At 35.9% G+C, this 23,229-nt stretch overlaps 1 protein-coding gene across 15 annotated transcripts in view; it reads left to right on the forward strand.

The window, feature by feature from the left end:
- The window catches only part of ZNF280D (zinc finger protein 280D), a 54,615-nt gene that overhangs the window by 11,141 nt on the left and 20,245 nt on the right, over window positions 1–23,229 (forward strand). For 13 of the 15 annotated variants that reach the window (XR_007507446.1, XR_007507449.1, XR_007507447.1 and 10 more), the window contains 11 exons: window positions 4,604–4,721; window positions 9,149–9,316; window positions 12,014–12,123; window positions 13,858–14,087; window positions 16,542–16,699; window positions 17,135–17,235; window positions 17,331–17,477; window positions 18,087–18,221; window positions 19,800–20,044; window positions 21,219–21,359; window positions 23,013–23,075. Coding sequence is in view for 10 of the 15 variants with exons in the window: in XM_049811935.1 (XP_049667892.1) it covers window positions 4,604–4,721; window positions 9,149–9,316; window positions 12,014–12,123; window positions 13,858–14,087; window positions 16,542–16,699; window positions 17,135–17,235; window positions 17,331–17,477; window positions 18,087–18,221; window positions 19,800–20,044; window positions 21,219–21,359; window positions 23,013–23,075 (1,616 nt within the window). In the remaining 5 variants the exon portion in view is untranslated. The remainder of the gene's footprint in view (window positions 1–4,603; window positions 4,722–9,148; window positions 9,317–12,013; window positions 12,124–13,857; window positions 14,088–16,541; window positions 16,700–17,134; window positions 17,236–17,330; window positions 17,478–18,086; window positions 18,222–19,799; window positions 20,045–21,218; window positions 21,360–23,012; window positions 23,076–23,229) is intronic. The other 2 variants (XM_049811931.1, XM_049811932.1) reach the window with 1 other exon arrangement.

Raw genomic sequence — 23,229 nt, forward strand, 5'->3', positions numbered from 1 at the left:
AGCAGTTGATTGTTAGTTTGCAGAGAGAGATTGTGGACATGTCTAGTGAAGTGGGTTAGCTAAATCAGTCTGTTACTGTTTCTAAGAAGGCCTAAAAAATGATGTAATCAAAAGTCCAGATATCAGTAGGATATCTAGGTTGCCTCTAGAGTCCTCTTAAATCTATGTTTGTAAAGCAAGGCAGATCAATACAGAAAGATCTGCTAATTTACATGTTTCAAGTCTGTGAATTTTATTTACATAAATGTTTACTTATGGCATAGTATGCTTTATTAACTCCTTCAAAGGAGTGCTAGGATATCTTGCAGAATCTTTACTGCAAAAGAAAGCCCCCTGCTTTACTTCCCTCGCACATAGATGCTCATGTTTTTATTCTAATAGATAAAGCTGCTAGTGGCCTCTACGTTGTTTTTGTTAGAAAACCTTAGGGTAAACAGTCCTAGAAAAGCTGAACTTCTCCAAAAGGTGTAAGCAAGCTGGACATAACTCATGAGACAGGGATTTCCTTTAAAGACGCTGTGCACACAGCTCTTCTTTTTGTGAGAGTGCTTTCACATTCATCGAGTTTACTTTCAACGGGAGTGTCACAGATGAGACTTTAGTTAAGTTTTACAGTCTTAATTTGCCAAAATCTGCAGGTTGTTGCTCTTCCCTGGCAGAGTAGAGGAACACCTGTTTGAAGAAGTCGCAGCCTGAAATAGGACTTTTCAAGGTACACAGCATGGAAAAGGATCTCTAACCGTGTATTTATCAGTTCTGTCTATTCCAAGTTAGTCTGACATGCTCTACAAAGCAATGCATCCTTTTCTGTGATATCCAGTGCATACATATTCTATGGTCTCTTAAAACTTCTACGATTGAAATTATTATATGGTTTCTTTACAGTGTTGACATTTTGATCATGGCTTTCGTGAGCTCTTAACTATTTTAAGTTATCCAAAATGTTAACATCCTTTTCTTTGGATGTTAAGAAATTCTTCAGTACCTTTAGGAGGATTTTCCTGGGTTTTTTTCCTTGCTTAAGACATGGTGAAAGTGAATCTTCCATCTCTTCAACTTAACTTTTCTAGATTCAGAATTGTATTTCCAATTTCAGCCTTACCTAGAACAATTTGTTTTCTTGTTTTTGTATTGTTCCTGCCACTTGATTATGTTATACTTTTTATGGGGAAAGAGGATTGTTTGGTGTGCTTTATTTTTTTAGGGGGGTGCTATAGTTTAGTGTCTTGGGCAAAGTTCTGTGATTTTTAATATCACTCCTGCCACATTATGTCATTTGTTGTTCTTAGTGTCATACGTATAGTAACTATATTTTGGTTCACGTCCTTGGTTTGAATTGTCTTCATTCAAGAGCTCCTTAGGTTTTTTGGATTATTCCCCCCCCCCCCCCCGCCCCCCGCTTTATCTAGTCTTTATTTCACTTGGGGCCACTGTTTTATATTGTCTATTTTTCTGCCTTGGGCATTCTGTGACAAGATGACTGTGAGGTATGACTAGACACTGTGTCAGGACTCCTTTTTAGCTGAACATCCTTCAGAGTGCCTTTGCATTCTTTATATGGTGCAATATTTTTTAATCTCAGGATGTCAAAGTTTTTTCTGTGCGAACTGATTGCTTTTGACCACCAGCTGGGTTTAAACACATACTTCCTCCTTTTCATAACACATAGGTCTATAATTTACCTTTTGTCAATGTTTGGTATTCCAGTTTTATTACTGAAATGCCTCTTTTCCAATCTCAGGCTTGATTCACTGACTTCCTGTAAAAATCTAGTTTTTGTATTCTTGTTACTGCACGACATTAATGCAGTTCCAGAAATTCTGAGTTGAATTTGGCTTCAGACGTACTGTTTACAGCAATTCCAATTCAGTCAGAGCTACTGCTGTTGTATATGATACCATAGGGCTATCCTCTTCTTCAAGAAAAATTTATTCTTAGTAGTGAAGATTTTCTGTAATGCAGTGCTCAGAATACTCTCCAGCCAATTCTGAGCATATCTTCCCCTACTTAATAGGCACTTTCCTCAGTCTGAATGTGATTCAGGTTCTGCTTGTTCCTAGTTGCTTTTGGGAGAGCAAAGGTCCAATACCATGCATTGTAATTGCTCTGTGTGGATTTGGTTACCAATTATCATGTTGGTTTCCACAGGAAATCTAGGATGCACAGTATGAACCCAGTATTTTCACTAGTTGCTTGGAAAGCTAAGAGTGGTGGTGGATTATTTTTCTTCACTTGAGCCTTAGGAACTTAATTTATAAAGGTGTTGGGTTTTGTCTTTCTGCATGTGAGAGCACCTGTACATGTTAGGTTGATTTTTATTTTTTTTTACATCAATGTGGTAAAGCTGTTCTGTTTTTTTCTTTAAAACATTTTTGCCTTTTAAAGCATGGGGGAAGATACTGGTTTTTTCTGTATGTAAAATGACAGAGCCAGATTGTGTGACAAGAATAATTGTAACCAGGAAAGGACATTTTGAAAATTATGAGACTTTGAATTTCTAGGTTGTCTGTTTTAACTTTTTTGCTCACCAAATACGTTTAGTATATACTAGAGAGATGTACACATGCCATCAAAATATCCGGGCTATTATTCTGAAGAAAGTTAAAATGTTAGCAGCACATAAAAATGAACAAACCACAGAGTAGTAAGAGAAGGAGATTTTGTGTGTAGCTACTGGCCATATTTCAAATGTACAGGTGTGCATAGACCTCCACACTTAAGAGCCTACCACAGGCATGCCACCTGAGCATTAGTTGTGCTTGAAGTGGGGTTTGCAGGCTAAGTTGCTTTGCTTGTAATTTCACTGGCTAGCCTGAAACCATTGTCGCTACAGTAACACCTGCTCTCTTGTGACTGCAGATCATGTAGCTGTTACTTGTAACAAATAGAGCAGAGAAATTTAGTAACTATTTCCACAACTACTCCTGAACATTTATGTTTAATTTGGTTAGATTGGATGAGGTCACTCACAAGAGGAAAGAATGGCTCTTCGTTATCATTAAGGTCCTGCAGGGTCTTCATTTAGGAGATGTACAACAAAAAGGTGGGATGGGGAGAAGCATCTTCCTTTTTTTTTTTTTTTTCCTCTCTTCCCAAATCTTTTCTGGTACTTGGTCCTAAAATGGATTATCATACCTGTATGTGTACTTGTGCACTTTAGCCTTTCCATCAAGTTGAGTCATCATGATGGTAGTTAAAAATGTGATAACTTCCACAGGGATGTTTTCAAATAATAGCACAGTTGTGAATGAGAAGCATTTTATGAGATTGTTCTTTACAGCAAAAAGTATTTTGGCCTTTGTCTCATGGATACACTAATGACAAAGTCTGTGTATGTTTTGCGTGATATTTTTATTATTATTTCTAGGAAAATGGAGCTACTTTTGTCAAATTTTTTGTTTCACAGTACAGCTTGATGAAGTGCAACCAATTGAATTATTTGAGTAGAAGGATCAAGTGCCAGTATTTTGCCATTCATTCCTTAATGTTGAAATTAAACCTAACTCTATTGTAAGGCTTTTCTTAACTCCTTATTGCTATTGCTGAAAATATTTCATGTTTCAGATTGATTGTGTTGGGGTGAGTGGCATGTTAAGATGTGAGCAATATTGATGAATCTTGGAAAGTGTGTTTCTCCTACCTTGCCCCCGAACCTTGAATATCTGTAAAGAGAACTAAATTTTATGTTTCTTTTCCCTCCAAATGTTATCTGTTGAGTGATCAGTGAAGGTGTTTAGTTTTAACAGTTTCCAGTGTTGGAGCCAAGAAATGTAGACTATTTCATTTTTTAGGTTATATGTAGTACTAAAGGGCAAACCTTTTAAACTGAAGGGTAAGAAAATATGTGTACTTGGAGATGCTCAAAACTTAATGTAACAAGGCACTGAGAAACATGGACCAACTTTTAGGTTAGCTGTGCTTTGAAAAGAGTCTGATTGTGTTATTTCCAGAAGTTCTTATGAAATTACTCTACATAAAAGAAAAAAAAGCCCTTAGTTATATCATAAATGAGTGCCATTCCCAGTCAACATGCTATAGATACACTTATTTTCATTAAATTTTGACCACTTAGAAGAATTTGATTGATTTAATATCATCTTGCTTTGAGAAGCTTCTGCTTGCTGCAAGTTTGTGCTACTTTTGAGTTCTGTTTTCTGATCTTTTACAAGGCAGCTAGCTGTTACACAAGAGTAACAGGCCAATGCCTGAGTTTGGGTTGAAGGAAGAAAGTAGTAGAGTTTTTTGAAAAACAATTGCAGTATAATTTCAATCATCATCAGACTTTTGAACAAAAGCAGTTACAATTAGCAATTCAAACAGGTTTAGTAATATTTCATAAAATGGACTTTCCTAGGTCTTATGGTTGTTTTTACTATTCTGATACACAGCTATGAATAAATTAACAACCACTGATGAGAGTTGCAAACTTATTAAAATGTCGAAAGAAACTATTCTGGGGAGATTGTAATTAACTTGATTTACAGCTGAGTACTTAAGAGTACTTTTAAGCAATCATATGTTTTTAAAAGAAACCCTTTGAAGCCTGCAAGTAAAAAAATGTTAAACCTCAAATTTCTTTTCCCTCTTGAAAATATCTTATTAGGATTATATTATGGATTCTCCACCAGCTGCACCAGATAATACATCTGGTATACTGTTTGGTGTGAGACAGAACTCGGGAGTTCCACAGTACGAGACTGGGCCAGCAGTGAATGTAACAGGTGGGTATAACTGTAGTAGTTGATAAGAGAAAGAAACAGCCTAATGTAATTTAACTGTAGTGCAGATCTTTGGCTTATAACATTAAATAGGATTTCTAGAACGTAGTATAGCTATTTTTTCTTCCCCCTGTACATAACACTGTATAATGTTTAATGAAATAAACTTTGGAGCCTTGTGTTGTCAGACTTTGCTTTTCAGCACATTAGACTGTAATATCAACTGATGTTGTCTTATAATCCTCGTTTAGATGGAAAAAAGTATTGCCAGATCCACTGTAATTTTTTTGACCGCTAAAGGCTCTTTTTCAGTATATCCAGCACTCTTTGACTAGCATGAATAGGAATAACTTAGCAAGAGAGGAGTTGTGGACAGTACCAGAAGAACTTTTTGAGTCTGCTGAGTGGGTTCCCTATGATGACGATCTTGGTTTCCTGACTGCTATATAGAAGTTGGAGTAGATGGGATCAAAAGGATCCTGTCTGAAAAGGAGGGGAAGGGAAAGAGTACATAGTTTGACAACTAAAACTTTTTTTTCAACTAGCTAAATTGTGTTTCAGCAGAAACTATTTAACCTATTTAAAAACAAACCAGAAAGCACCTTCTTTTGTGTCACAGTAGATAATCTGAAGCATGCAGTGTGTTCAATCTTAAACAGGCTATAACTTGGGACTTCCCTTAAACAGGCTATAACTTGGGACTTCCCTTCTCTTTTGTGAAGGATTGTACTTCTGTAATAACTGACCAGAATCCTGTCATTCAGTCTGTAAGTTACAGATGACAATCACTTCTGATTCTTCCATGAAGTAACAGGTTATGTCAGTGAATGGCCCAATCGGTCATACTAACAAGTTATGTAGAACAGAGTTATTGCTAGTTTATTCTGCTTGATATAATGATTTTGCATCTCTAGTTTAGGCTGTAGTTTCACTCCAGATACTTATCCATGGAGGTTTGGTAGTTTATTTCCTTGCATGTGTCTGACTATTATGTGATCTCATTCTTGTCTTACTGGGTTAAATAGCTTTTTGTGAAGTAAGCAAAGGTTTTATTTCTTGCAAGGTTCAGTATTCCAGCCCTTGTTCTTCAAAGAACAGGTATTAAAGTGTAATTGTTTGTCGGTTTGGTTTGGGGTTTTTTGGTGGTTTTTTTGTTTGTTTTTTAATTTAGGAGACCTGCTTGCATATTTAAAAATTACTTGTATTAGTCTCTTATCAGGAAAAATGAAATATTTAAAAGCATCAAGGACTGTAATTCAAAGCATCTTAAACACACCATACTTACTCTATGTTTATTTCTGTGAGGTGGCAATAGGATTTAGAAATTGAAAGGAAAAGTTTATAATTGTGGGTTGAAACACAAATATGATACAGAAGGCAAATTTAAGATACATTTCACTTAATGACAATGAAGCATCGGCGTATTTTGTGGTTTGGCTTGCATGGTGAGGTCACATAACAGCTTATGTTAGTGTTGTTCGTATGTGCCGATGCCTACTTGCCTATGTTGGTGCTGTATTTACTCTAATACATGTGTAGCACTGTGGGCACAAGACATTCTGGAATATGGTATTTAAAAGCAGAATCCTTTTGGGAACTGGCCTGTGATACTCTGCAGGACAATTTAACTTCTGTATGTGGGTCATTAAAGACATTTTTTAGCTCAATATAGCATAAATATTTATTTCTGAGGTCTAAGCAGGGAAATGACAAGCTGCTAATTGACACTAACCAACTATTTTGTTGCTAAATAGGTGGTGGTGGTAAGTTAAACAGCATTGGTAACTTATCTGCAGGTTGGATGGGCACCAGGGATGTATGTAAAACTGCAGCTTGCTTTCCAAGAATATTTTGAGATCATTCTCCCACAAACTTTTCCCACTTGGGGGAACCAGAAAATGCCATAACCAATAGAAGAACTGTTCTGTTGTATTTAGGAGTTGACTGGACTCTATACATGCATTCATAGTACTAGATTAATGGGAGATGTTGGTTAGGGACAATGCAATAGAGGCCTGAAACAATTTGGCTTTCATGTTCCCATTCTGTTAATTTGATTTGACTGTTACCAGAGTACATTTGATGCTTTTATTCTAGGTTACCGTTTCTAATGTCTTTTGCCATCTTTCATAAAATCAGGCCTAGCCAGCACAGATGCACATAACAGTGTTAAGGATTTTACAGTAGGGTTGCGTGTTTAGAAACCTGTCAGCAAGGTGATACTGCATCCAGTATACTTTGCTCCTTCCTGCAATCATTTTAGATATTGTACACAATAATACTGTGTGTATGAGTCTAGCTAACTGTTTTGTAATAGCTACAAAATATTTACAAAAATATTCACTAATAGCATGAAGTGAAGGTAATAGACTCCTGAGCAGCCTGAAAACCAGACAACAATTGTTTGACTGCTTCTTTTCTCTGCTGTCTTGAGTACCTGGGGTCCCTGACAGTTTCAGCTGTGTGGTCTGCTGGGTAGAGGATTGAACAAGTCTGGAACATGGGTGATCCAAGGAATTTTTGTGTCCATGCAGCAGCTGAGAGAGGCCCTTTGATGAAAAGAAGAATCAATCTGATTTTATACTAGCTAGATATTAAATGATACTTGGAATTGGTTTGATTATTTCTCAAAATAGGCTTAAAGGTTTTTTTAAATGAACAAACAGCAGATTTCAAATGCAAATCTGTGTAGATTCTCCTATTATTATTATAGTTCTTCTAAAAGAGGGAATTTAATTAGATCAGAGTTGTATAAACTGAGTTAAGAATGCTCACCTTTTATAAATATATAAAAGTCTTCAAATTTTTTGGTCACAGATGTGTCAAGCTTTTTTAATTGAAATTGTTACCAATTTTGTTAACATGTAAAAATAGTCCTTTTTTCCAAATCAGGTTTTCTACAGTAAAATAAAATGCTTCACTGAAGATTCTTTTAAAATCAGAGCTTCTGTCTTTTCCCTGGCCCTCATTACACAACTACACGTAATTAAATATACAGCAGCAGTTCCTGCTGTAGGTTGATGGCCTGATGCTCAAATAGCCTTAATGGTACAGAAGAATGCTAAAGTCATGCCAGCTCTATGGAAGCCTTTGGCTCATCAAGACACGTGTCAATATAACCAGCTCATATGTGTAATAGTGCAAGTATAAGTAAATTTAAAAACCCTAGGGAAGTGGTACTATCTAATGAATAACCTGTTTATTTTGTGAATGTGTTGATTACCTTAGGCAAACAAAGCAGAGTGAAACATTTCAGCTTAATATGTTCATTTATGTCAGAAAGGAAAGGTGTGCTACAAAGGAGAACATTAGGATGATTAAATACATATATAGCAGTGAATTATGTTTTCCTGTATATGAGGCATAGTGTGGTAAGTTCTCTAAGATGTACAAATGTGAGTATTCCCTGCTGGGAGTCTTTGCCTCTGTGGAATGAATGGGGAGACTATCCAGACTGCTAGGTGCAGATAGTTAACACTGAGTAAACACAACTTGGAGGTGGGTGCTTTTATTTATTCTGAGAAGTTGATTAATTTTATGTGACACAAGTTATCTCTGGTTGTTGAGAAGACTTTTAAAGATACTAATTCAGTTTCTTGTTACTCCCAAGGAAATCATTGGAGCAGCTAGACCATTGGGAGGGGAATGAACAAGAATGTCCTTAGTTCAGATCATTGTGTCCGGAACTGAAGTCTGGTCCTTTCATAGTTTATGATGGCTATTTGCAGTCTGTGAGAGATTTACAAGGCCTGTGCTGGCACTTCAGACTTATTGGTACTCTTTCAGGTTTACTTGAGGACTGATCTCTGTATTGAGATTACATCGTCAAGGGTAATCTTACAGAGACATGGGCTTCAGGACAAGATGGAGCCAAGTACTGATGGGCATGTTAATCAGGCACTGAACCTCTGAATTTCCGAGTTTATTTTTAGTGATTTTCTTTTTTTAGAAGAAATACTGCAAACAATAAGTCAATCAACTGTTCTGAAGAGCAAATAGGTATGCTGTGATCAGTGACTAGAAGTTACAACACTGTTTTGATTTTCATCAGAGGGGCTGTTCCAGATAGTGGGCATTGCAGAAACTAGCTCCTTAGCTTAACTTTATTTCTGTGAACTCGCCTTTTCTCAGATTAGTGTGGGTCAAGATGTGAAAAGTAGGCCAAATAAACTCAGGTAGACAGAGTGTGATTTACTGGGTTTCAGGGATGGGTCTGTGTCTCTTTGCATTTACCCTTTTCTTCTCCACTGGCCTTAGAAATTCAGTCTGAGTTGGATGTTGCTTTCTTAACTTCTGTATGGCTTACTATTTTAGGGAAATCTTAGCTGCTTTATGTAGACTTTACATATCCTTTAAAGTGTAGGCATCACTAATGTGTTCATAATATACTATGGAAAAAAACTGAGGTTCTTTAATTTAAACCACTGTAGGTCTCAATGAGAGTGTTTTTGTATCTAAGCGTCCTGCTACTTCTGATGGCAACAGTGTAACTCCAAAAAAGGCCAAGCCTAATGAGGTTGGTGCTGGAAGCAATTCAGCTGTTTCACCTACAGTTAACTCTCCAACAGTAACACCATCACAAAATGTATCTTCAAAAGGTAGGGTAGATCAAATGGTCTAGCTGTCAATCCATGCATCTGTTTCATGGAAAAAGCTAGTGCTCTTGTAATGTTTAAGTTGATTGGTATTATTAATGCTATTAAGGCAATGTAATTAAGTAACTCTTCTTATGCCTTAAAATAAGAAAAACCTTTCTATGCAAGGATTTACATACCTTTACAAATTAATACACTGTAGGTTGCCAATCCACGCATCTGTTTCATGGAAAAAGCTAGTGCTCTTGTAATGTTTAAGTTGATTGGTATTATTAATGCTATTAAGGCAATGTAATTAAGTAACTCTTCTTATGCCTTAAAATAAGAAAAACCTTTCTATGCAAGGATTTACATACCTTTACAAATTAATACACCATAGGTTATTACCTATTCAAATTTCAGACATTTGTTATTTAGTAGGTACGTTTGAATTCTGTAAAGCAATGATTAGTTAAGTTGTTTAGTGGCCGTAAAGACAGATGTTCAACACAAATGCCTCGACCTCATACTCTCAGTTCAGATTTTCTAAGAACTGAATAGAGAGTATAAACTTTAAAAAGCAACTAACCAGAAAATCAAGATTGAAAGAATTCTGTGACTGCTGAATTTATCAACTAATTCTGATTAGGTAAAAGGAAGAAAAAAAAATTATTGTAGGAATGTCAGGCAAGGCAGCAAGGACTCAGATTGTGGAATCTCCAGTGTTGGAGATATTCAGAAGTTGACTGGACATGGCTCTGAGCATCCTGATAAGGTTGGACTAGCTTTGAGTGGGAGGCTGGACAAAAACACCTCGACAGGTCCAACAATTATTCTGTGATTCTGTATTTTGACTAACTATTGCAAAGTGTGTTTTGCAGTTCCCCCTTCTTTTGCAGCAGTGTTTTTTATACAGTTTAAAATAGCAGTTGGAAAGGACGAGGGGGATTTAAGCTTCAAAGAGAGGATGTTCTTTGAAAGACCTTCCCCTGCCTACAAGAAGAGAGGTAGTCTGTTTCAGTGTATTAATAATTAGGTGCATTTTCCTCCTGAGCCAAAAGGTGCTTTCCAGCTGATTGTAATGGATGAAGATTTACTCTTGATGTTGAGATATTTCCAATCACATTCTCTCCTATAATGTTAAAATGAGGAGCTACCTACAGTGTGATTCTGTTGTTTGGAATCATTTCATATTGGGGTTTTTTTGCATGTCTTGTTTGCAGCTTGTTCGCTATCAGACTCTTCCCCAGCAACCAGAAGGAAGTGGCTATAACATATTGCAGCAAAAAATTTTCCTCCACCCTGTGTTGGGTAAAATGTATTGTGTTGCAACGTAAAATACAGAAAAGATAACCAGGGGATCTTACTAAATGTAGTAACAAGTAGATCATATTCCCCGAGAACCTTATTTTTATGAGTTTGTCTCTAACATGCTAGCATAGCAATTTCTAATCTGTCACAGAATCCAGCACTGAAGCACTGCAGAACACAAGATCTTGCTGCAGAACCTGTTTTCTTTCAACTCAGCTTGCATTTAGCTGTGATGTGTCAAAGTATTTTAGAAACCATAATAGTGAAGACTTGCAGCAATGTTTTGCAGTACATCTCTTGCATGGCCATCCACTCATGTGAAGGACTTTCTGCTTAATTATGATTCTTAGCAATACTGTTACCTCCAAGGAAAAATACTGTTTGATTCATTTCTATCTCATGGACTATGCAAGACTATTTTTGTGGAAAAAATGTATAATACTGTTGCATGGTCATCTCAATTCATACACTTACTCATTCCCTTGTTATAAGGTGGAGGTATTTGTGTGTTTATTACATTTTTTCATAGCCCTGACAGGGTACAGTTAACTCTACAGTTGAGATGTTACTTAAAACTCATCCTGTGTTTAACCTTGTCTTCTAAACTACTTGCTCAGCTTGGAGTCCTCCAGATCTGTGAATGACTTGAGAATGCAAGAGAACTTCATCTGGAAAAGTAGCTCCTGCTCTGATGTTTTTTGGCAGTTTGGAGAAACCTGGAAGCCTGGGTTTATTCATTAAAGTTTAAGCTAATATAAAGTTTTTTTGGTTTTGTTTTTGCTCAAAAGGTATTAATTGTTTTATGTTGATAAGAGAAATACTACTTCCTTTCACTACTGGGAGTAATTATTTAGAGGATTTACTCTCCAGGCTCTCCAAAGACACCTTTGCTCAACAGGAATGATGCATCTGAATAGGCCTAGGTTCCAACAACTGTCTGGAGGGAAATATTTTCATAATTGAGAACCATATGGTGAAATTCTTCCCCAAAACCGGTTATCTGAATCCTATTGTGATGATGATCAGGTCATGGCATGAAACAAGTTTTACAAGTTCATTTGAGAATTAAAGTTCTTAAAACAAAAACATCAAAATCCATCCTATCCAGGGGGTGGTGGTGCACAGAATTAATGCTTTGTGTCTATCATGCTACCTTCACTCTCTCCCATTTTTTCCTGATTTGTTGTTAAAATTTTGTAAAAGTTGTTTATAGGCCTATATAAAACAGAACAAACTCAAACTCAGTTTGGAAAAAAGGAAGGGTAGTTAAAAGATGGTTGTAAAACCTTGCTTATGGTTACTACAGGTAATAGTTTTCATTTGAAATGACATATTTTTCTAGAATAATTAATAATAATTTGAGTATTCTGCTTGTGAATTCTGAATCTTAACGTATTTCAAATTTTACAGGTACAAATGCTGCATCAAGCACCATTAAAAATGGAGGACCTTTTCCACGAGCTTGTCCAAAGTGCAATATTCATTTCAATCTTATGGATCCTCTAAAAAATCATATGAAGGTAAAAATCTTTTGGGCCTGGTAGACATTATAAAAAACTTAAGTGAGCTTCTGTTTGGTTATGAAAGAGTGCCATGTTTTGATATAAAGATAGTCTGGCTTCTGCCTATGATCAACCAGAGCCCAAATGCTCCATGTCTTGCAGTCATGGAGAGGAAAAATGGAGTAGTGAGCTCTAAATCTTGCCACTTTTTGCCTTATTTTTCCAATGAATTGAGGCATATTTGCTGTGTCTGTATGATTTCTCTCTGCGACAGCTGTGACTTTTTGAACCATTGGCCAGATTCAGGTCAATTTGATGAAGATAAGTGCCTATGATAATAGGCAGCCAGTTGACCCATATCTGTGTTAGATTGCTACTGAGACAAAGATGACAGTGTAAACTTACCTTTTCATCTTGATATGTCACTTGGTAGCTAAAAAAGTTGTTAAGCTGAGTGGAAAAACTTAATTTGTAGTTCACACTTAAACACTGTGAGAAGCAAAGCTTTCAGAAACTAAGCATCACTTAGTCTGCTTATGAAACTACTTGTTATTGGTTCTGGAAACATTGTTTCCTGGAAAATATTTGTTATTATTTGGTGAAGATTCATGCAATTCTCGGGCATATGTATTCCATTTCAGGGGGCAGAGAAATGGTGTGGAACTCTATATACAATGTGTATAACCCATGCAAAAAGGGAGCATAAACTACTGTGTAATAGAAATCTGTGAGGCTCTGAATTACTGTTAACACAGATCACTGTGATCTACTGGGCTTAAGATACCCTAAATGGTAGCTACTGTGCTCTTCAGCTTCAAAATACAATTAAGAAACATACATAACAGTGGAAAAATATCAAGGGTTTTATCCTTCTCTAATCATTATTTGTAGAGAATAGCTTTTGCACTCTGTACATCAGCTGAATGAAAGAACCATTGAAGGAGTGGGTTTGCTTAGTATTAGTTAATTAAATTTTTAGTTAAACTGTATGGGATAAATATACTGAGTTACACTTCCACAGTAGGAAATTAACTCCTAGTAGGCTTATAGAAAGTAGTCCGGCACAATAAGAACCATTATTAGCAGGAGATAGATCTGTCCTCTGAAACACTCTTAATTTTGCTCACTGTTGGAAACTTCGTAGCATCTTCTGTATGCAGTACTTCATACTTTTTAGGTGTTATGTTTCATAGTATAGTTATTGGGTTAAGCATTCATTATGTACACTTTGACATAAAGAAACTTGAACAGTGTGTATTTTGTGACTTAGAATTTCTGAATTTTTCAGTAATACTGGAAGGAACTTCTGCAGGTTTCAACATACATCCTCCCCAAAGAAACAGAACATAAAAATTTTCCATTAAATTCTCAGTAAACTTATGCTTGTCAGCAAAATACTTGCATAAAAGCTGCCTTTCTCTTTCTCATTATTAAACAAAATAGATGTTTTTCTAATGAGTAAGGCAACACTGGTATTCTGATTCTAGCTTAAATGTATCTTACATGAGCCTCTGAGAATAACACCTTTCCAGTTTTTATAATATATATAGTGTTTTATTACCTAAACACTACCTAAAGATCAGTTACTGTTCAAAATCCATATGTGAATATCAATAAAGTTGGTGTGTCAGAGAACTGAGCTTTGCATCTAGCTCTAGTTAGTGAGTGGCTTCAGTTTTTAAAATGCTGTTGTCATTGATGCAGTTTGGTAAGAGAGACTCATGCCTTTGTCTCTTCCCTGTTTCTATCCAGTATTGTTGTCCAGACATGGTAAATAACTTTTTACTGGGAATGGCGAAAACAGAATGTGTGAGCACAACAAGCAAGACTGCTGAATCTGAGAAAGGAAAATTGATTATGTTAGTTAACGACTTTTATTATGGGAAACATGAAGGTGACACCCAGCAGATACAAAAGGAACAGAAGACGCATACGACGTTTAAGTGCTTCAGTTGTCTGAAAGTTCTTAAAAATAACATAAGGTATTTGAACTTACTTCCTTAGTTGTTTGTTAATCACTTACAGCCCATAGCACTTAGTCTCATGCATTACAAATTTGCCTCTCTGGAATAGATTTTTTTTTTCTTATTGAAAACTAATAATATTGGGTGACTGAACAGAAATTGAATTAATTTTTACTATGCATGTATGGCCATAACTTAAACTTTTTACACATTAGAGTACAAATTTTAATGGTGTCTAACATAAACAGTAGAGTTTTAATGAGAGCCGTTGTAGGACTTTGGGGTTAGAAAGGGCAACACAAAGTATTTTAAAACTTGCCATCTGGATTGATGGTGATATCAGTAGATGCTAGTGTTAATTCCCTTTAGGAATGCACAATGACTAATAGTTGGTGGTTTACTTATGTAACATCTGTTATTTTGATGGAATAATTTTACTTCTGAATGCTGCAAAAAACTTCAGTAAGCTGTTTTAATAGGTAGACAAGTTCATGTCATTGTTCCTTTGGAACTTAAGGTCATTGAACTTTTTTATATGCATTCTTCAAGGGAAGCTGAAGTAGCAAAATGTAAAACTTAAAAATGGACTATTCTTTCAAACGGCACAGTGTGCAAGTTAAAATGAACAGGTTTATGCTAACATTAGACCCATATTATTGAATAAAAGTTTCATGTAGTTAGAAGCATTAAATTTGCTATTAATCATTAAGTATGTGTAAATCCTAAATAAAAGTGCCAGTAATTTGTCCCAAGCAGCCTGAAAATGTTCATGTTGTTAGACTTCAAAAGAGTTTACTCTTGTGATTTTATAGTTCCTGTTAATTATGGCATTTCTTCCCTTGCAATTTATCTTTCTAAGAGCAATAAACAATGTTTGACATGGGCCAGGAGGTTTTTCTTCTGGTTTTGGATGCATAATACTTTTCAGATAAGCCTTTCTTGTAGTATCATGAAAAGTAGTCCACAGAAAGAGTACTTTATTAAGGTACTGGGTTCATTTTAAAGAATATTTTTCTGGCACTGTTTTCTACTCAGCATTATATTGTGAACTATTGGTGCTATGGTGCCTATGTGTTGCACAGCAAGTCATTACAAATGAGCACTTAATTTTTCCTTTGAACTTCTCTAGAGTCTACTTTCAGCCACATTATTTTTTGCTGTAACTTTGTAGCTGTATTCCATAGTTCTATAACTTCAGAATTTTTATTTCAAGGTATATTTTACACCTTTAACCATTTATAGTGGACAAAATAAATATAGTATCTTTCTACTTCTAGTGGAAGTTTTCTGGACGTTAATTCAGAAAAGCACAAAGTGATGTGCAGCAGGTAATCCCCTGCTTCCTTTAAAAGATCTGTGGTTGAATACACCATTGAAATAATGTTAAGGCAATATGCAGTACTAGTATCAATTCCTTTCTTCTGCTTAGGTACTTGGATATCTTCAGTTAGCTCTTCTCTTTTTTTTTTTCTCTTTTACTTTTTTTTTTTTTTTTTTTTTTTTTTTTAAGCAACTGCATGATACTAGAAGCTTGAGCTCAAGAGACTATTCTCCTTGCTCATTTGTTTTTTCCAATCCCAAGGTCACCACTTTAAGAACTACATCCCTTTTGTGAGTGTGACCTACATTTAATAGTTCCTCTGGCTGTTCTGAAATGAAGCACATTCAAAATAGAACAGGTTTTGAAGTTTAACAGTAGTGCGTTGTGCACTGTTTGTGCTGCCCCACTAGCAACTGTGACCTGCCAATGCTGTCATGGGTGCCTAGGCTTCTCAGCCAGAATAGGTTCCTACTACAGATAAGTGGATATTAATGAGGAAAAGGTGGTAACTTGAAGCAGTAACATACCACCAAGCTTCTCTTACTCTTTTGGTTGTCAACTGCACAGTGGTATTCTTTAATAATTGTCCTTCATAATTCAACTTCAGTTGTAAATGCTTTATACAAAGAAAGCTCTTGGAACCCTGCCAGTTTTGGATGGAGGTGGTTTCAGATAAAGCTGTAATGTCCTAATTGCAGATATGTTCTTGCTATTTAATAGTTTTCAGCAGAGCTAAAATTACCCTTGTTTCAGAATGTGGCTTTGAGACTCTGATGGTGGTGAAGTGTGAACAGCTGAAATGTTTTGTTGTTGCCTTTGCTAATTTCTCTTTATTTCAAGGCAGGAATTTTGTCTAAGCAAACATGAAAAATGCAATAGATTGCTTAGTCTTAGAACACGTTTCAGATATGTTGCATGTTCTTTATAATAGTCAGGATTTCTTTTTAAGCTTTGAAAGATGATTTCTGGCATAGCTTGCTTAACTTTGTTGTTGTTTTTTTTTCTAATGAACTTGTTCGTTAGATTTTTTGAAATTCAGAAGTCCTTACAAAGTAAGGCTTCTAAAGAATCCTGTTCATCTTGCACATGATATGTCACGTATAGTAAATGTTAAAATGTAGGTTTTTGCACCTGTTTACTAACATTTAAAGGTTTATGAACCACATGAAGCATCACCTAGAGCTTGAGAAGCAGAGCAGTGAAAGTTGGGAAAGCCATACCACCTGCCAGCACTGTTACCGTCAGTTTCCCACCCCATTCCAGCTGCAGTGCCACATTGAAAGTACACACACGCCTTATGAGTCATCTAGTAAGTTGGATTGTATCACACTGAATCTTTTTGTGACCTAAAATCTTTAGATATTTCCTGACTTTTACTTTGCGGGTTTGTAACTTAAGAATAAAGCTGTTGTACTTTAAGAGTAATAATCTTGAGATTTAATATAGGAGCTGAGCACTCATTAAATTTATGTTAGAGCAGTGTGTGTGGAAGAAAAATACTTTGAAAAGTGTTTTGTTTTGTTTTTTAATTGAAAGCTTGACTGCAAGAATTCATGTTGTTTAACAGCCTTGTAGTCCTAGCTTCCTGAAATTGTACAGGGAATTTCTTCTGAAGAGTAGAATAATCATTAGATCGCTTTACCTTTATAGATATATACAGTTCACATATACATATGTGTTATAATTTATCTACTTGTGACCCCAAATGAATTTTTACTTTTTTCTTGTTTTTTGCTTTTTCTAGCGATTTGTAAAATCTGTGAATTATCCTTTGAAACAGAGCAAGTTCTTTTGCAACATATGAAGGACAATCATAAGCCAGGTGAAATGCCGTATGTTTGCCAGGTATCTCAGAGTAACTGTTTTGTATTTAGATTACACCACCCCCCATCTTTACTGTCAATAAACTTTTAACAAGGAAGTCAAACTTCTTGTTTTAGGTATGCAACTACAGATCCTCAGCTTTTTCAGATGTAGAAACACATTTTAGAACAGTTCATGAAAATACAAAACATTTGCTATGCCCATTTTGTCTCAAAGTAATTAAAATCGGAGCACCATATATGCATCATTACATGAGGCATCAGGTAAGCAGATATTTTCAATCCTTAATGCTAGAAAAATGCTAAATATATGTAATGAATCTCTCTGGAAAAAAAAGCGTAACTGGTTTGTATGGTTGTTACTGGATAAGAATAGTTAATAAAATATGGTAGATGAATTATGACTGCTTATTTTGAAAAGTCTTTAACGGAATTGTTAAGACTTTGTCATGTTTTTGTGTGACAGCAGCTCCCTGTTTAAAAAAATCTGAATATCCTTCAGGGAATATCTCTGCTATTTGATTTCTTCATGAAGCTGTAGTGATGTGTTCTGCTTTTCTTGAGATTAGTAGCAAACCTTTCACTCAAAGGTTTCACTTCTCAAAGTAGAGAAAAAGATTATGACATACTGTGTCATCTTGCAACTGGTAATCTGATTCCTCCTCCTCTTAGTCATGATACTGCTTTGCATTTTCAAGTATTTAAATATTCTGTCTTTAATTCCTACACAATATCTTGGCTTTGTACACTATTAGGAGTTTGTCCAGTTGATCTTTTAGAAACTGGATGACCATTGCTTGAGACAAGCTAGGGCTGCAGTTTTGTTTATCATGACATTCATGCTTACTATAGATTGTCTTCCATTTTTAAAAGAAAAAAGGAATATACCGTTGCACTAAGTGCAGACTGCAATTTTTGACATGCAAAGAAAAAATGGATCACAAGACTCAGCATCACCGAACATTTAGGAAACCCAAACAGTTAGAAGGATTGCCTCCTGGAACAAAGGTAAGTGTTAATACAGGAAAATTAGAGGGGACAAAGGAAAAAAATGTAGTGGTAGAGAAAGGGGTGTAATAGAAAGAAGCGCTTTTCTCATTTCTTTTCCAAAGCAGAGGTTTTTTTTTTCTTATTTCTTTTTTCTCCCACCTCTAAAACTAAAACTCTAAAACATACTCCTGCGGCAAGAATTGCCAGGCAAGCGCAGTTTATGGTTTCTTCCTGGTGATCTGTGGCATTGCTCTGTCCCATTCTTCCATACATGTATATGCCAGTAGTCCAGTCAGTGCTGCTGCTTTCTTGAGCTGTTGGTTAATTTTTCTCCTCCCGTTTATCCTTTCTTGTGCTAGGAGAAAAGGAGATAGTCTGGATGTTGGTCTCGGGGGTCTGCATCATTTCTTGTGAAAGATTTTTCAACCTGTGGAAGGTCATAGCAGAAAATAATACAGAGTGCATAGACAATGTGTGCTTATAAACTGAGTTCACCAGGTCCTTTTTAGCTCCAGAATTTGAAGGGGAAAAAACCCCCCACAATTTTCTGCTAAGTGTTTTATGAAGTAAACTTGGGTCCCTTCAGAACACTTAGGCTATCTTTAAATGATTCTTCCATTTTGAGAAGGAATCAGTTAGACTAAGAATTTCCTGTAGATTTCAGGACTTTTTCCCTACAGTTTTTTTTTTGTGTGTGAAGATACATGTCCTTTCAGTTGAAAGGAAGAAGAAAATTAACATTTTGATCAGCTCTTTACAGTTCATTTGCTGTAGAATCAGGAAGGAAAAATGACTGAAGTTCATGTTGATTATGTTGCTTGGCAGAATGTAAAGCACTGATCCTCTATTCTGTGACAATACCTCAATTTTCTAAAGATTTCAGGGTCTTCATAATCTAATAAAAGCTTAGATTATGTTAGAATTTTGGTGTTAGTAGACCTTGACAGTATGTAGATGATGAGAATGAAATGCTTGGAACCAAGTTTAGAAGATAAGGTGCTTCTAAACTATGAGTATGGGCAAGAAGTATAATTAGGAGTCATGCTGGAAGTGAAAACTGGAGAACCAAATTTAAGGGCAAGACAAGGAAGTGTGATAATGCCAGATGAGAGGTCAGAAACCAGAATTAGTCCTTGGGGGTCTCGGATGAGGAGCAAAAATATCTGAAGGAAGTAGATTGGCTAATCATGAAGCAACAAGACACAAGGCTTTTGTTAAATCCAGGCACTGATGGGATTGTTTGATATTCTTAGTAGTGTTAATTGGCCTGACCCTTCTGTTTCTTTTCCACAGCTACATTTTTTTGTTTTAAGCAAGCAGGATGTAGCCAGTTGCAGGTCTAAAGAGAGAGCAGTGTGTTTGGTCATGGCTAACTATTTCCACTAAAACAAGAGGGTTTTAAGCATCCAATAGACTATTGAAGTTAGATTTACTCTAATCAACAGTATTTTGTATTTTTCAAAGCAGTCTTTACTGAGAGTGTTTCTTATGCTATGATTTTTGCCCTAAAGCGGCTTGAACTTTGAGACAAATAGAAATGGGAACTTAGAAAGCTAAAATCTAAATAGAAATTTTTTTATAATTTCATACTTGTAGGTGACTATTCGAGCATCTGTTGGATCTCTTCAATCAGGATCATCAGCTACATCTTCTGTTAGTACAAGCAGTTCCACATTTCAATTATCACCTAAAGCTAAAAATACAACCACTAAAAATCATAACAAATCTAATACAAATAAGTCAAAAGCAAAATCAAAACCAACTACATCAAAGAAGCAAAATGCATGGACCAACAGCAAAAAAAAAAAAGAAGTTACAAATACGGCATTGCATAATTTAAGGTAAAATATTAGCATTAAAAGTATCTTTAAGTATACTTTGAATATGAATAACTGATCATTTAATTACCTTTCGATAACTTCTAATACTGCAATACAGAAGATTTGACACTTCCATTTTGCAGAAAAAGCAGGTGCATAAACTTTTCACATACTGGTACTGTGATTATAATTCTGAATCTTCACTTACGGATTTTGTTGGTGGTAGACTATGATGGGAGAACAGATGTTCTGGAAATTTTTCTGTTCTAAACTTAAGAGTTTTTCTGTGCACAGAGCGACAGACTCTTGAAATACAGGCTCATTAGGCAGATTTATGTTTAAAAGTGACCTGTGGAGGGGAATACATCTGCCTGGGTGTTCTTTGCAAGTTTTCTTATGGAGGGAAAAGTATTTTCCTCCTTCAACTTTTTTAAGGGTTTTATTTGAACCCATTATTTAAATGTTCTAGGACCTTAATTTGGGGAGCTACCAAAGAAAAAAAAATCAAGAAAGTAAAAGCAAGCTGTTGGGAGAATGCTGTCCTTATATTTATGATTTACTGGGGTTTGCTATCCTTATATTGATAATGTAATGGATGTTTTATGGACTAGAATATAATTCCATTGGCTAAGATGAGTTAGCAGTTTTCTTTGTCAAAGATTGTAGATGTCTCCCTTGTGATAAGGTGCTAACACTCACAGTGTGTAGCTCTGAGACGTCCAAAACCAGCCAGCAAAATTGGGGAAGACCAGGGTTACATTCTTGCTTTGTAGGTATTTCAAAGCTTGTGCATAATATCAGGGAGGACAGGAAAACCAAAGGCTTTTTTCTCTGCATTGTGGTGCATGAAGCATTTCTTGGCAATCCTTGTCAAGTACATAGAGACAACAGCAGCAGCTGAAGTTGAGGTTCTCATCTACTGCAGTATTTTGTTTCCAGGAGTGGCCAATAACAGATGCTTACATTAACTTTCACTTTTTTATTGATGTCATAATGACAGAATAATTGAAGGAAAAAAAGTGAAGTTTTCTTCATATGTGCTAACATCACCTATAATAAGTATTTAACTGATACATTTTTACGGTCCTCATTTTTTCCCTAATGTAGGCAAGCTTGCTACTGACTTAAAGCAAAAAGTTTGAAATAGTTATCTCATCTTAAATTGTTGATATTAACTTTTTCATATTACTGTTAGGTATCGTATGGGAGCTCACAAATGCATTGAGTGTTACTCGGAAATAAAAGATTTTGCAAGCCATTTTCCTGCTTATGTCCACTGTAGCTTATGCAGATACAACACTAGCTGTAGCAAAGCCTATGTGAATCACATGATGAGGTAAGAACTCCTTGAAATTTTCACTGGGTTATCAAATACTTCCTAAATTCATCTGAGGTGTGTTAAGTGTTTCTTTTAGCTGAATTTTGAACTGGGTCATAGGACTGGCATAGAAATGTGGAAGGTTGGATTTCTACTTTGTAATGAGGACCTAAACCCCATGTTCTTGTTTTGCCTTAAAAATCCAGTGGTTCAGGCAGTGTTCTATCTTGTGCTTCAGAGTTTCTATGGCATCTTCCATAATTGTTTCAGCCAGACTTAACAAATAATGACTAATTGTTGCATGTTCTCTGGGTTTCAGAATGAATACCTCATCTGATTTTACAAGTGCTAAATGCATATGTCCACAGCTATTGCTAATGAAATCTGTGCTCAGAATACCATGTAAAGGATGTCTCAAATAGCATACTAAAGTGCATACTTTTTCTTATACTACTTCTGGTCATGTGTAAAAATAATGTCTCATTTTGCAGGACATTTGTCACTGATTGTGAGGCAGTGTAGGGTATTAGTGATGACAGCTGTAAAAAAGCCTGTTAAGAAAACAAATGTGTTAGTTTTCAGAGCAATATATTGTGCAATAATTAGACACAGATCACGTAGCAGTGACAGTAAAACAAAATTTTGAAAACTTACTTGTTAATCCTGCGCCCTGAACAATACAGAAATGCAGTTGTCTTTTTAAATACATGTATATATAAAACGCCTTGGCATTTTTGAATGCTAGAATTCTTGAATTTATGACCTACGTCTTTACAAGTTTTTGTTTATATTTTATATGTGGACCTGTTCATATTAATTTCAATGCTTATGTAAGTCCTAGGCTGAAATAGTTTACATGGTTCTATGCCTGTAACCTATTGGTTGCATGCTCTAAAAAAATAATAGAAATTAATGTGCTTAATTCTGATTGTACAAGAGAAAGTTTACTTCCAAAGGGGAGAGTTGTTGCCCATGTTCTGGGTTGTCAAATTCAACCATGCAGTAAAATAGCCAGTCTTTTGTCCTTTGTGTCCTGGATGTGCTAACGCTTCCCCTGCTTCGACCCCTTGCAGCACCTATCGTCATCCAAAACCCACTTTTTTGGGGTTCGTGTAAGGAGCAAGGGCTGGTGAGGAGGAAGGCTGTTGGGAGGGTGTTTCTCTGGTAGCAGCCCCTGTACTGAGCTGCTCACTTGTTTCATATGAGAATACAGTGTTGGCACGTCCTTAACCTGCATATGAGATAACTTACAGGTGGTCTGAGAATTTGATTTACCTCATTTAAAGCCATCCCTTTAGGAAGGGTGAGTTCAGCAAAGCTTCACTTCCTTTGTGGAGCACTGTGTAGCTATAGCCATGGTGCTTCAAGAGTTAAACTGCTGATGTAAGCAATGTAACTATGTTCTTGCAGGACTGTGCTGACCAAGTTAAGCCTTGCCTCTCCCAAACTCTTATTTACAAGAGAGCCAGTGTTTTAAACTAGAGCTGAGATTCACAAGCCTGTAGATTTTCATCAATTTAATGTTTTAGAATAATGCAGGTCAGTAATGGTGTCTTCTATTTTCATGCCTTGTCGTAAGCAAATTGCAGTACCACGTACAGTGTAGGGGATATGTGGAATAATGTACTGAAAAAAAACCCAGTGTAAGTGGTATTTTTTTCTTATATTTAGTTTTCACAGTGCTCGTCCAAGTAAAAGATTTTGGATCTATAAGAAGCATTCAGAAGAGCTACGGTAATTTGGCTTTTTTCAATTACATCATTATGTTTCTACTTTCTGATAGTGAACTTAGTTAAATGAGATTAGAGCCTCTTGAATTTCTAAGCTTCCACAATCTAGAAAGAGCAGGGAAATAAAAACATTAGCTCTTCCACTAGCAGTGTTCTGT

This window comes from Accipiter gentilis, chromosome 10, assembly GCF_929443795.1.
Source record: "Accipiter gentilis chromosome 10, bAccGen1.1, whole genome shotgun sequence".
In the NCBI taxonomy this organism is placed as follows: Eukaryota; Metazoa; Chordata; class Aves; order Accipitriformes; family Accipitridae; genus Astur; species Astur gentilis.